The 12,607-nt window shown below is 42.3% G+C and overlaps 1 protein-coding gene across 1 annotated transcript in view; it reads right to left on the bottom strand.

The window, feature by feature from the left end:
* ASRGL1 (asparaginase and isoaspartyl peptidase 1) overlaps positions 1–11,600 on the bottom strand; it is a 28,959-nt gene extending 17,359 nt beyond the window's left edge. Inside the window, exons 1-3 of the mRNA XM_024193830.2 lie at positions 11,513–11,600; positions 7,611–7,808; positions 1,162–1,304 (exon numbers count right to left, since the gene is read on the bottom strand). Of these exons, the coding sequence (XP_024049598.1) occupies positions 1,162–1,304; positions 7,611–7,797 (330 nt within the window). The 5' untranslated portion in view covers positions 7,798–7,808; positions 11,513–11,600. The remainder of the gene's footprint in view (positions 1–1,161; positions 1,305–7,610; positions 7,809–11,512) is intronic.
* Between the last annotated feature and the right edge of the window lie 1,007 nt (positions 11,601–12,607).

Below are 12,607 nucleotides of genomic sequence, written 5' to 3'. Positions count from 1 at the left end.
TTTTAATCACCGTGTCATATAATCCTCATTGTGGTTAAAAACCAGTGACACCCTGTGTACTCTAGAGCTTCCCCATTGGTTGCAACACTGTGCTACGCCATTGCTGAAAAACAGGCAAGTAATTTCCTCATGTAGATACCCATTAAGACGCACTTGCTACTGGAGAAAAATGACATGTAACAGTTAACATGTAGTCAAGTCCAGATGCTCATGATTTCATTTGCCACATATACTGATAAATTATTTGTGTTCAAACAAGTTCAGTTACCACAGGTTGCAGCTTTTACTGCTATCTGCTCCTAGTGCAAAGTTGCAGTGCTAGTCTGACATCACTAGTCTTTCCAGATCAATCATCTGATTATTTCACAAAATCTTAAAGTAGAAGTGGAAAGGTCATCTAGTGTAATCTGTTAAACTATCTAATAGAGTCACTATTGTGTCATTTAGGGCTCGTCTTCACTACCCGCCCGGATCGACGGGTAGAAATCGATCTCTCGGGGATCGATTTATCGCGTCTTGTCGGGACGCGATAATCGATCCCCGAATCGACGCGTGTACTCCACCAGCCCAGGTAGGAGTAAGCGCCATCGACGGGGGAGTCGCGGTGGTCGATTTGCCGCTGTCCTCACAGCGGGGTAAATCGGATCAGATATGTCGAATTCAGCTACGCTATTCCCGTAGCTGAATTTGTGTATCTGAAATCGATCCCCTCCCATAGTGTAGATGTAGCCTTACTTCTATCGCCTGACTTTGCATGATTGTCTGTAGGGGACAGTCTCCAGTACATTGTCCTGCAGGCTCAGGCAGGAGGGCTGTGAGAGACACTGCTCTTATTAAAACAAATATCTACAGTATTTAGCTCAGAAAAAAGTGAAAACAACTGGCAAAGTAAATTACGTATATCAATTTCTCCTCAAGTTTGCAAGTATATGCAACACCCTTTTAAGAGTTGAATAAAATTAGCACTTCAACTAATCTGAAAATAAAAATAGTCTTGCCTCTTTATATTCATGCCCATGGTCTCTACCAGTACCACTGATTTCTTCCTCCTTCCCTGATTTAAAATACTACACAAACATCATAGTCAGTGAGGTGTATCAATACATGCAATGAAATCCTAAAATAAAAAATGTTTCTTATTCAAGTGCACATTCAGCATACCTTTTCCATGACAAGACGAGCAAGCTTTATTGGGTTAGCTATACATTTAACTGCAGATACTGCTCCTGAGGCTAGATTTTTTCCATCCATGATAATGGCATCCATTTCTACTTCACCCTTCTCATTTAAAACAGATCCACAGCCTAAAGACCAAAAGGGGGAAAAAAAAAAAAAAGACATTAAGAGCTAAACATGGGGTGATTCAGTTTTATTAGCTTTTAATAGGCAAACCTTTTTTCCAGTTTGTGTATCGGCTTGTTTTAAGCCTCCTAAATGCCAAACAGGTTTTGAAAAGAGAAACGTTCCTGTTCAAACAGAAATAATTAATAGGACAGTATATGGAACTTAATATAATTGAATTTTAATGAAAACAAGGAGTCTGGTGGCACCTTAAAGACTAACAGATTTATTTGGGCATAAGCTTTCGTGGGTAAAAACCTCATCCGAAGAAGTGAGGTTTTTACTCATGAAAGCTTATGCCCAAATAAATCTGTTAGTCTTTAAGGTGCCACCAGACTCCTTGTTGTTTTTGTAGATACAGACTATCACGGCTACCCCCAATACTTGAATTTTAATGGTACCTAAGTCACATTAGGTGTGAAGGGCAGAGTTATAAACAACTATAAATGAGACTGTTTCTACCCCAATATCACTTTTTACACACATAAAACTATTTTACCTCCACATTCCTCCAACAATAGATGCAATACAACCTATCTGAATACCTGAGGCTAGGTCTACATTAGGGGAGGGGGGCGGGTCGACCTAAGATAAGCAACTTCAGCTACGCGAATAGCATAGCTGAAGTCGGCGTATCTTAGGCGATTTACCTGGCCGTGAAGACAGCGGCGAGTCGACCACTGCCGCTCCCCCATCGACTCCGCTTCCGCCTCTCGCCACAGTGGAGTTCCAGAGTTGACGGCAGAGCGATCGGGGATCGTAGACGCGATAAAATCGATCCCCGATAGATTGATCACTACCCGCCGGTCCGGCGGGTAGTGTAAACGTACCCATAGTCTAATCCTTTGAGGTGCTGAGATCAATCAGAGATGACAGCCCACAGTATCTTGCCAGGCCAAACAACAAGATTTCAACCACTGTTGGATTTGATGCAATGGCACAAATGCAAAATTCTAGCAAGAGTGAAAAAATATATTTTCCATTCACCAAAAGTCTGAAATATGGTGAAATATTTATTGTTAGCAAAAATAAATGAAGGAGTTAAGTAAAACACCAAGATAAAATGCTGTGAAAATCTAAGCAGTTATTGGAATAACTTTTGCAAATATTTATGTCAATTCTGTAGTGAAACCTTCCTTTAACAATGAGATGTACTGTGTGATATGCAGGGTGGTACTGCAAAAAGCTCTCTAGTAACTGGAATATTTTATCATGGGTGCTGGTTAGTAATCAATCATCACTGAAATCAACACAAATGTATAAGTCTTGCAAACAGTGGGGAGAAAAGTACAACTCCATTTGAAGGCAAGTTCCTACTAGAAACACTTTCAGTATGTTGTTAACAGGATTGGTGCTTTAGCTGTGCTTAAACTGTGAAAAGGTATTTTCCTGTTAGTAAACACCAGTTTCCATCTGTAGCGGGGTGGACACCCGCTCCTGCCCTGAAGGGCTTAAAACAGCCCTGGTAGAAGGCTGTTGCAGGGGGAAGCAGCTACTAGGCTGATTGGGGAAGCAGCTGCAGCTGGGCCATGCCCCAATCAGGCCTCAGCTGGCCCTATATAAAAGGCTGGGAGCCAGAAGCTCAGCAGTCTCTCTCTGCCTTCAGAGAAAGAAGGGCCTGGCTGCTGGGAAGCTCGGGGTGCCTAGAGTGAGGCAGGGCTGGGGAGCTCCAGGCTGGCAACTCCCCAGGCCGCAGGGTCTTGTCCCAGGCCCCAGAGAGGGGCAGCAGGTCCAGACCCAAGCTTGCTTATGATAAGTGGCTTATACTGCAGTCTGCCCCAGGGAGTGGGGCTAGATGGTGACTGGCAGTAGCCTTACAGTGAGGTGGGTGGGGGGTTCCCTGGGAAGGGGAGACCCAAAGAGAAAGTGGTTACTGCCAGGGGGCAGCCCCCAGATCAAGGGGCACTGGGTCTGGGAGGGACATGGTGGGCCAAGAAGTAGGTGGAGCACTGGCCTGCAGAGGCAGCTCCAAGGCGGGCAGAGCTAATTCCCATGGATGACCAGCAGGAGGTGCCGCAGGGGTGTGTCCGCTCCCCTACACCATCTTTCTTTAATATTGGTTTAACAATCTGACAGACTCTTAGGCCAAAATATTACAGAGCTGGTGACACTGACTTCTGTGAGATTATTCACCTGAGTAAAATTATGTATGTGCTGATGTACAGGGGATGAAGTATCGGTGAGGTCAACTCCCCACTTTCTACTAAAAGCACAGCTCTCCTTTCCCCCATAGTTTGAATTCATCCACAATTTAGGGTTGCTAACTCTCCTGCTTGGCCTGGAGTCTTCTGGAATCAGCACTGATCTCCTGGTGACTATTGAAAGCAATCTGGGAGACTTTAATAGGATATTTTAAGAAAACATTATGTCATGTTGGGGGGGGGGGAAATCTCCTGGAATAGCTTCAGTCAGAGTTGGCAACCCTACAGCTGCTCCTGCACTATTCAGGTCAGTAAGTTAGCAGTCTGTGACTACCACTGGCTGCCATCTCCCAGCTGGGTCACATATCTGTTTCTACCTCACATGCCTAGGAAGACCAGTTCATGCAGGTGTTTCAAACCCAGGGTGTTCAAACATGACAGCTGCTGTGCATTGAGATGGGCATAACTAATCAGAAGCCACTACATTTGCAGCAGCACTTCACAAAAATATGGGTTATTTAGCCCAGCTTTGAATCAAGGGCAGGAAGCAAGAGCCAAGGAAAACCCAGTGGGTCTGACCTCTTCCAAACTGTAGTAGGGGTTGTAGGGTATTGCACTTATCTAGCAGATGCGAGGGAGTCTGTGTGTGCCTTTGTCTGCTCTCACTAGAGCCTGTTTCTCCACTCTTCCTACTATCTATGGACCACAGTGTAGCTGGGCCTGCAAGGGAGAAGAGAGCATAAAGAGCCTTATACTCCTTACATAGGAGCTGTAGTCCTTGTACATGGTAGGTTCGGGGTTGCTACTAGCAGGTCAGGCTTCTGTATCAGATATGGAGTGGCTGCAGAGCTATTCCAGAGAGATACACCAGAGATGTAAGACACTTTAATAACTACCAGGAATAGCTGGTGTGAATTCGTTATGTTACACAGAGCACCACCTTGTGGCTGAACAGTATAATAAAGTTTAGAATTCCATTCCATACGGAGTGTAAACTAGCACTGTTAGCCCCCACAGAGGGGGTGGGAAGGAGATGTGACCATAGCCCCCCTCTCACCTCAGCCAGTAGAGCTAACCAGCTTCTAAAGGGACTATATGCTGCATGCTCTGTGCATGCACTTAGATCTGGAAGACATTGTGCCTCCTGAACGCCTGCAAGGGCTGGGAGACTCACATCATTCACAATACACAGCCCAACTGAACCCTGTTATCTGAGAAGAGACCTGCATCACTTGGTCCTTATCCCTATTTCCTCCTCACCACCCTGCTTGTCTCTTAGCAATGCTGGTGTTTTCCAGCAAACATTACACAATAAAACGGCTTTCTCCTTTATGGAGATAAACACCACATGGTGGGTTTTAAACAGCCACTCCAATCAGACCTCTCTTCACATAGCTTTCAACTCATTTTCTCCTGCTCATTAAATACAGCTGTTCTCAATGAGCTTTAACACACATAGCTGTATATGCAAGTGATTACAACTACTTACCATGTGCATTAGGGAAGCCAAACTTTAATAAGTGGGCTGCAAAACTGTTTCAGCTGAAAGCTCAGGCCCACAACCTTAGCAATTTTTTGTTAAAAGTCAGTTGTCATTTAATGTGTGAAGTACATTATAAACAGAGCATGAAATACAGTTATCTGAGCAAAGAATAAATTTGAGTAAACATTATTTAAGCAAAACAATCTATTTCAGGCTTAAAATATCCTGATTTGCTCATTTATAACAAAAGGTGGCCACAAGACTCAGTCCAGGAAAAGGGAAGCCATATACATGTACTTTGCTTTACATGCTAGTTAAATGTTAAAATTGTTGACGATCTCTTTGGTAGAGGATAATCTGAAGTTTTATCACCCATTTGCAATAGTTTGATAAATTCTGAGCAGTTGCTCGCAGTCATTAAATCAGCAGAAATAACAGTTTAAACACATGGGGTTAAATTCCCCTCTCAGTTACACTGGTCCACTGAAGCCAAAGGGTTCAATGCAGTGAAGCTAATGAAGTAACACCAGTGAAAGAGAAGGAAAATTTCACCAACAGATTCTTTGTCATGTGGTACAGCCACTCCATTTTAATGGATTAGTTGGTTGATATTGGGGTAGTAAATTCTTACAGTGCTCTGTCAGAAAGGACATGACTAAGAACCTCAAGTCTTGTATTCTAGAAAACAGGGCAAGACTTCCCATTTAGGGCAGTGTTTTGCAGATGATCACTTTTCTTGCCCTAGAGAGAAATATGTAACTTTAAAATATCGGTTACTATGCGTCTGAGCTTGATGTCTACAAGATCGACAACTTGGACAAGGAATAATGATAAAGTGAAGGGGAATGAAAATATCCCCAGATGGAAAAGCTAGGTACATATGTGGTGGTGGCAAAAGAATGGTATACCTACCTTTCCCTAGCCAACTTATTTTTTCTACTCACTCCCCCTCCATCCCAGTAGGACTCAAGAATAGTAATCCCAGGAGTCACAAGATACTGTATAGAGGGCTATGGAGAGCCTTGGGTCAGCTTTTGGGTATTACAAATTATATTATTTCAGTGGCCATTGTAGTCAGCCAGGTTTTCAGCCTTTTAAATAAATAAATAAATCTCAATGGCACCCAGATATACTACGAAAACCACCACACACACAAGTAAACTTTACTCATCCAAGAAGCTCCATTGGCTTCAAATAGATGCTCTGTCGGAATAAAGATTAAAAATACATGTTCACATGTGTATTTGTAGAACCATCTATACTTGTGCATAACAAATCAAGAGACCACATGATCTTTTGGTTGTAATTCTTCCCTTTCCCCCGTCCTCTGTTTTTCATCATCACACATAGTGTTAAGTTTAAATGTAGGCCCAGACCTTGTGACTGGCTCCCTACAGGCAGATGAAGACCTAAGATCAAGTGGACCTGCAATAAAGTTGGCAGGACTCCTCAAGGGATCAGGGATTTGCCTGTGCAGACCTAGCTGATGTCTTGTATGGCAAAAAGGCAACGTCTGGCTAGAGGAGTGTGTGTCCGACACATACGAAGTAAAGCTTTACAGTACTGAAGCATTAAAATAAATAAAATGCTGAAAACAAAGTTCACATACTGATCCATTAAATGAGCAAATCAAATCTCCAAAGGTTGGGGGAAAGAGAATGAAGACGGCTCTCATGGACAGACAAAGAAAAGTGTGAGCTTAAGTAGAAAACAAATCTAGGGCTGGTTATAAAACAATCCCACCGTGCGTACCATGTTTGCCCCATGTTTCTGTTTCCATTTTGCGAACTCAGAAAGGCTTGTCACCAGCAGTGTTTTCTACCCAAGTCAGTCACAGAACAATATAATTCTAACACAAAGTGAAATGGCTTTTCAGGGCGGGGATGGCCATATGATACTCTCTGAACTAGGTGGCCATGCTGAAAACAAGCGCTTCTACATAAAGCACTAAACAAATGCAGGCCTTTGTCTTCAGCTCCATTCCTGACATATTGAGTGGGAGCACAAAAGGAGCACTATTTTCTACTCACTTTAAGCAAGATGATAAAATGAGGTTGGTGGGAAGGAGAAAATATTAGACCGCATCATTGAAGATAGGGGTTCATAACTGGTGTTCTTAGCAACGAGTGTACTCGTAAGCATTCACAAATTATCTACTGTCTTAACAGCACTGGTATTCTGAAAAGAACAATCCCACTCAGGCAGTAGATATAGGCCAAGCACTGACAAAAAGATTGAGGTCCAAGTTTTGCCTATAGTTGCATTCAGGTGATTTAAATGGAAATGCCAGGGTTATAATGAAGGCATAATTCACTCTTGAGGGTGTGGGTCTCTTATTAAACTCATAGTACAAAAATGAAGGAACTTCTGCAGAAGAACAACACTGCAGCGCAAGAACAAAGCTGCAGGTTTAAAAAAAACCTGAGACCAAAAATAGAAACTCTTCTCCTTTTGTGAATCTACATGCTCTTTACTTACAATGAGAAATGAGGCCAGCATCCAAACTAGTGCAGTCTGTGCTCAACTAAATGCATCACATTGAAAAATTCCCCCTCCCCCCAAATCAACAAAGCAAAATACACAAGGATAATAATGTGGTCTACATAGACAGATTTCATTCTGTGGTTATATGCTTGAAAAATTACCTGCATTAAAATGTGGATCATCTTCCATTGATGTTACTGCTTCTTCAACTGCATCTAATGCATTGCCTCCTTGTTTAAGGATACTGTAACCTTTCAGTGCTGCTCTGGTAACACCTGAACGAGCTCCTTCTTCCCGATCTTTAAAGATGCGGCCAGCTCCACCATGAACAACAACAACAGGCTTCATGCTGCCAAATCCTTGCCAATTACAGAGTAGAAACAGGTTATTCAGAACTTATTTTCCTAAAACACACGCAAGGCAAGAAGCTTTAGCGATTGCTCCCTTCCTCATGTACCAGCCCCACAGATGAAATCCACTACGGTGCTCAGTGTGATATTCACTAGGTTTATTTTTCAGGAGACTGAACATTCTCAATACAGGCTTCCTGATTCTGTAATTCACCTCAAGTGCTGACAGGGCATAAGTATGTTGACCTTCATGGCATATTGCAAAGACCATCTATTTACTCAGCTTTTTCCTGAGGGATGGGTTGAGGAAGGAGGGTTTTTAAAGGTCCATTCTTACTGCCAATATAGTCAATGGAAGTTCTGCATATGACTTTAGTAGATGCAGGACCGACCCTTCATATCTCATGGGGAAAGAGAATTTGGCTTGAATAGTTATTTCATATGTATTTTCAATTATATTATTCATATAGCCTGAGATACTGTGATAGGCACAGATTTTATACTCTGAGAAAATAAATAAGAGCTTGACAAATGAGAAGTAGAATTATACTGAAGAAAGGCAAAAGAGAAAAACACCTCTCAGGAGAAACATCATCATACTTAAATACTTTTGTCTGTAAATTCTCTTTCTGCATTATGACTGTATATTTAGTAAGTAACTAGAGCCCAGAAACAGCAGCTACAAACTGATTGAATCATATGGTTAGGTGAAAAAGGAAAAAAAATGAGGTCATGAGAATTCTGCACCTGAAATGGTTTTGGTTTCAAGTTGCTCTTTTTATAGGCTGATGGCAGAATTTGGTCTTAAGATATATGCAGGTGACCATCATTAACTTCAGTGGGGGTTGTTATTTTTTTAAATGAATCCTAACTTTGACAAGCTTTTAAAAAAGTTTGCACACTATATATCTACATCTACAAGCTATTGCACTTGTCTCCCTCAACCTGTTTTAAGAAGTTTCACTTACATGGGGAGAAATAATTCTTCTATAACAAATTATGAGGAAATTAAAATTTGAGGCTTGTTCCTGCTAACCCTTCCTTCATGTCAGGTGAATAATCCTTATCATGGAATATCAGGGTTGGAAGGGACCTCAGGAGATCATTGAGTCCAGCCCCCTGCTTTCACTAGCAGGGCTGAGTACTGATTTTGCCCCAGATCCCTAAGTGGCCCCCTCAAGGATTGAACTCACAACCCGGCCAATGCTCAAATCACTGAGCTATCCTTCCCCCCCCCCGTTATCCTTCACTTTAATCAACATGTTTGCATAAGTGAGTTAAAGCTACTCACCTGACGTGTTAAGCAAGATCTGAACTTAGTTTAAAACTTAACTGATGCTTTTGCCTGGATTTTAAACCTTTGACCACTTGCAAGGTAAGTGCAAACTTTGTACTCTGTGAAACAAGATGCTAAAAGCTGATAATGAACAGTTTAATTTTTATCTTTGACTGTATAGAAAGGAACATTAATTGGTTTGCCTCTCTGTAAAGAATGAGAAATAAGGCATCTTGAGAAGCCAGCATCCAAACAAGTACATTTTTCACTCACCTAAACGTTTCACATTAAAAAATTTACACACACACCCCCAACTCTGGTGAGAACAAAGATTTCTTTGTCTTTATGGTCATTTCTCCTTTGCTTTTCCTCCATTTCCATCTTACTTCTAGGACTCATGAGGCATTTCACCACATGAAATTAGTATATCAGGACTCACTTATTATTAAGAAGATGACACATGCCAATGGGAGGAATAGACTTGGATATAATACATCTTTTCTCAGATAGGTGGTAAACTGAACCATGTGACATGGTAAATTACATTTATCATGCAATTGTTATAGTCCGGATTCTGCCTTCATCTTCTCCTGGGACTGCTTCAAACATTACAAGCCTCGGAACAGTCACCATTAAAAAAAAGGCCTGATGCCAAAAAACAAACCAACCCCATTTTATTCTTTACCTTCCCAAATGTTTACTCTGAGGTATATGACTGGCATTATTTAGTCCTGGACATTTGACCAGTTTAGAGGCTCAATCTTTATAAGCCACAGGGTTTTAGAAAGGGGGTTTTATACCATATTACCAGTGTTATTTACAATAGCACACTAAATGTGCTAGGCATTGTACACATACATAGGGAGGCACAGTCCCTACTGCAAAGGGGTTACAGTCTAAAAATGGGGCACACACTTACTTGATTATAGCTCTGAAAGGCACTATGGTATTCAACTTTTAAGCTGAGGTATTTAACAATCTAAATGCTGCCCTACATAAACAAACAATACTTTCCTCTTTGTCAGGGAGAGTCCCATAGTTCGAAGGGAGTCTGGCTTTACTAGAGGAGGGATACAAAATAGTATGGGTTTTAAAAAAAAATGCTCTAAAACCAGTTTCTGTTAAATACAGGACACAAAGATAATATAGATAGTGTCATGTGACAATTTTAATTGGCACTGTTTTAGGGTGACCTGCGTAACTCATTCATAACTTTGCAACTGGTAAGGAGTTTACCCATCCCCAACTCTTGCAAATCAAACCATTATACCCCCTAATCATGAACCCTCTCAACAGATTAGATTTGTGGTACTGACCACTACCAAGATTAAATAAAGGGGGAAAATACACCTCTTTTAGCATAAAATGATACAGCTTAGTGAAATAAAATTATTCTACTTAACTGCCAGGGGACAAGTTTGTCATGTACACATGGGAGAAAGTAGAAGGGAGATATGCAGCGTCAGCTGTGTCTTAACTCAGGAAGTTCCTTCAAGAGGAAATGTAGCCAAACTCCAAACCTGGAGACAATGGAACTTTCTGTGTCTGCGTCCTGTAAATAACTAACTGTTTAGTTTGCAAAATAACGCAAGGGGGGGGGGGCAAGTAGATGAACAATAAGGGGTCATAAGAGGGGTCATAACATGTAACTTGCTAATATGTATGGTAATAACAGCAAATTTTGGCCAATCATAGAGCGATAGATTATCATAGTCAACTGCATATAATGCTTTGGTGTAAGTGTTTTCTTTGTTCTTTCTGACTTATGAGCTCAAACCCAATTGCAATTGAAATAAATGGATCGCCCCTCCCGGGGCTCCTTGCTTGATTAGCTGTGTCCCTCTCTCCTTATTCCTCAGCTGGAACGGACAGGAATTTCTACCACATTAGAAATGCAGATTTGTTCCCCTGCTCTTTGGGAGAGGGAACGGATTTCAGAACTCAGTCTTCACACACTCCTCCTGGGGACGAAGGATTTTGCTACACGATTTTCAATTACAAGAGCTTAAATAAGCAACAGAGGGTCCTGTGGCACCTTTAAGACTAACAGAGGTATTGGAGCATAAGCTTTCGTGGGTGAATGCCCACTTCATCAGACGCTTGCGTGGGCATTCACCCACGAAAGCTTATGCTCCAATACCTCTGTTAGTCTTAAAGGTGCCACAGGACCCTCTGTTGCTTTTTACAGATTCAGACTAACACGGCTACCCCTCTGATACAAGAGCTTAAATGTCTCCCTCATTCACAATTCCCCACCAGCACCTGCAGACAAGGGACAGTTCCCAGAAATTCCTGAGAATCTCCCTGTGTTCTAAATCAGCACGAGCAGAAGAGGAAGCAGAAAAAGCAAGAAGCAGCTGCTGCTGCAGCAGGAGGAGGATGCATTCATTCACGCCGCTGCAGGCTGTTTGTTTTGTTACAGGGTAGCGTTACTCACAAGTGGTTGTTCTTGCAGGCTTCACTAATGAGTAGGAAATCTTAAGGGGGGACACAGGAACAAGAGCCACCGGTCTGCAAATGTTCAGTCTTACTTCCACATAAGATGGTTCTAGGTCAGGAGTCGCCAAACAGGGGCTGCCATTTGTCCAGCCCTCCAACCAATAGGGAAGAAGCGAACAGCTGAGTAGGCAAGGGGCGGGGCCGCCGGCAGTAGCTCCCACGGCGCAGCAGCACAGCTGAGCTGGGCAGAGGGGTGAGTGCCTCTGGGAGCCAGTGTCCCCCCCAAAGAGGAGCAAACTTAGGGGAGAGTCGTTGCTTCAGCAAAGCAGGTACAAGGAGAAGCAAATAGGCAGGCTGCAGGTAGGGGGAGAGGCTTCCAGCAGCAGCTCGGGTGTGTGTGTGGGGGTAGTTCAGCAGAGCTGTGCAGAGGGATAAGTGCCTCTGGGAGCCAGTGTCGTCCCCCCCCCCCCCCCCCCGAAGGGGAGCCAACTTAGGGGAGAGTCATTGCTGCAGCCGAGTAGGCATGGACACCTGCCTTAGGAGTAAAAATACAAGCCAGATGCTTAATTACATCTCCAATAAATGGAGTAAAGAAGATGGAAATTAACAATTTCATAATGGTTAACTTTTAACTACATCACTAATAGAACCAAACAGTATTTGTATGATACAAATGTGTGAGTTTTTAGAAATAAAATAAATATGAAATGATTTTTAATGTATTGACAAATATTTTGTGTGATTTCACAGTACCTGCATCGATTAACTTTTACACCTGATTTAGAATTTAACGCAACACTGATGCAGTAGAATAGTGCTGTTTTTTAATGATTTTGCATATATTTGCATATATTTAATTTCTTTCACAGTCGCTTCGGCTCGCGAAGCCCCTTCAAAAATCTAATACGGCCCTAGTCTCACAAAGTTTGGAGACCCCTGCTCTAGTGTAAAAGGCTGGTGATCACATGAGCAGCAATTATCAGGCATGTTTGCCCTTAGTAAAAAGACCTACTGTTTTCCTGTCTTTGAATGGATTTGAAGGAAGAAGGCTCCCTTAGTTAAAATGGCTACCAGTTCCCTAGGTCCTCTCAGA

This window comes from Terrapene carolina, unplaced genomic scaffold, assembly GCF_002925995.2.
Source record: "Terrapene carolina triunguis isolate 2854851 unplaced genomic scaffold, T_m_triunguis-2.0 Scaffold42, whole genome shotgun sequence".
In the NCBI taxonomy this organism is placed as follows: Eukaryota; Metazoa; Chordata; order Testudines; family Emydidae; genus Terrapene; species Terrapene triunguis.
The sequence above is the reverse complement of the archived record's forward strand: the minus strand, read 5'-3'. Positions and strand labels throughout refer to the sequence as shown.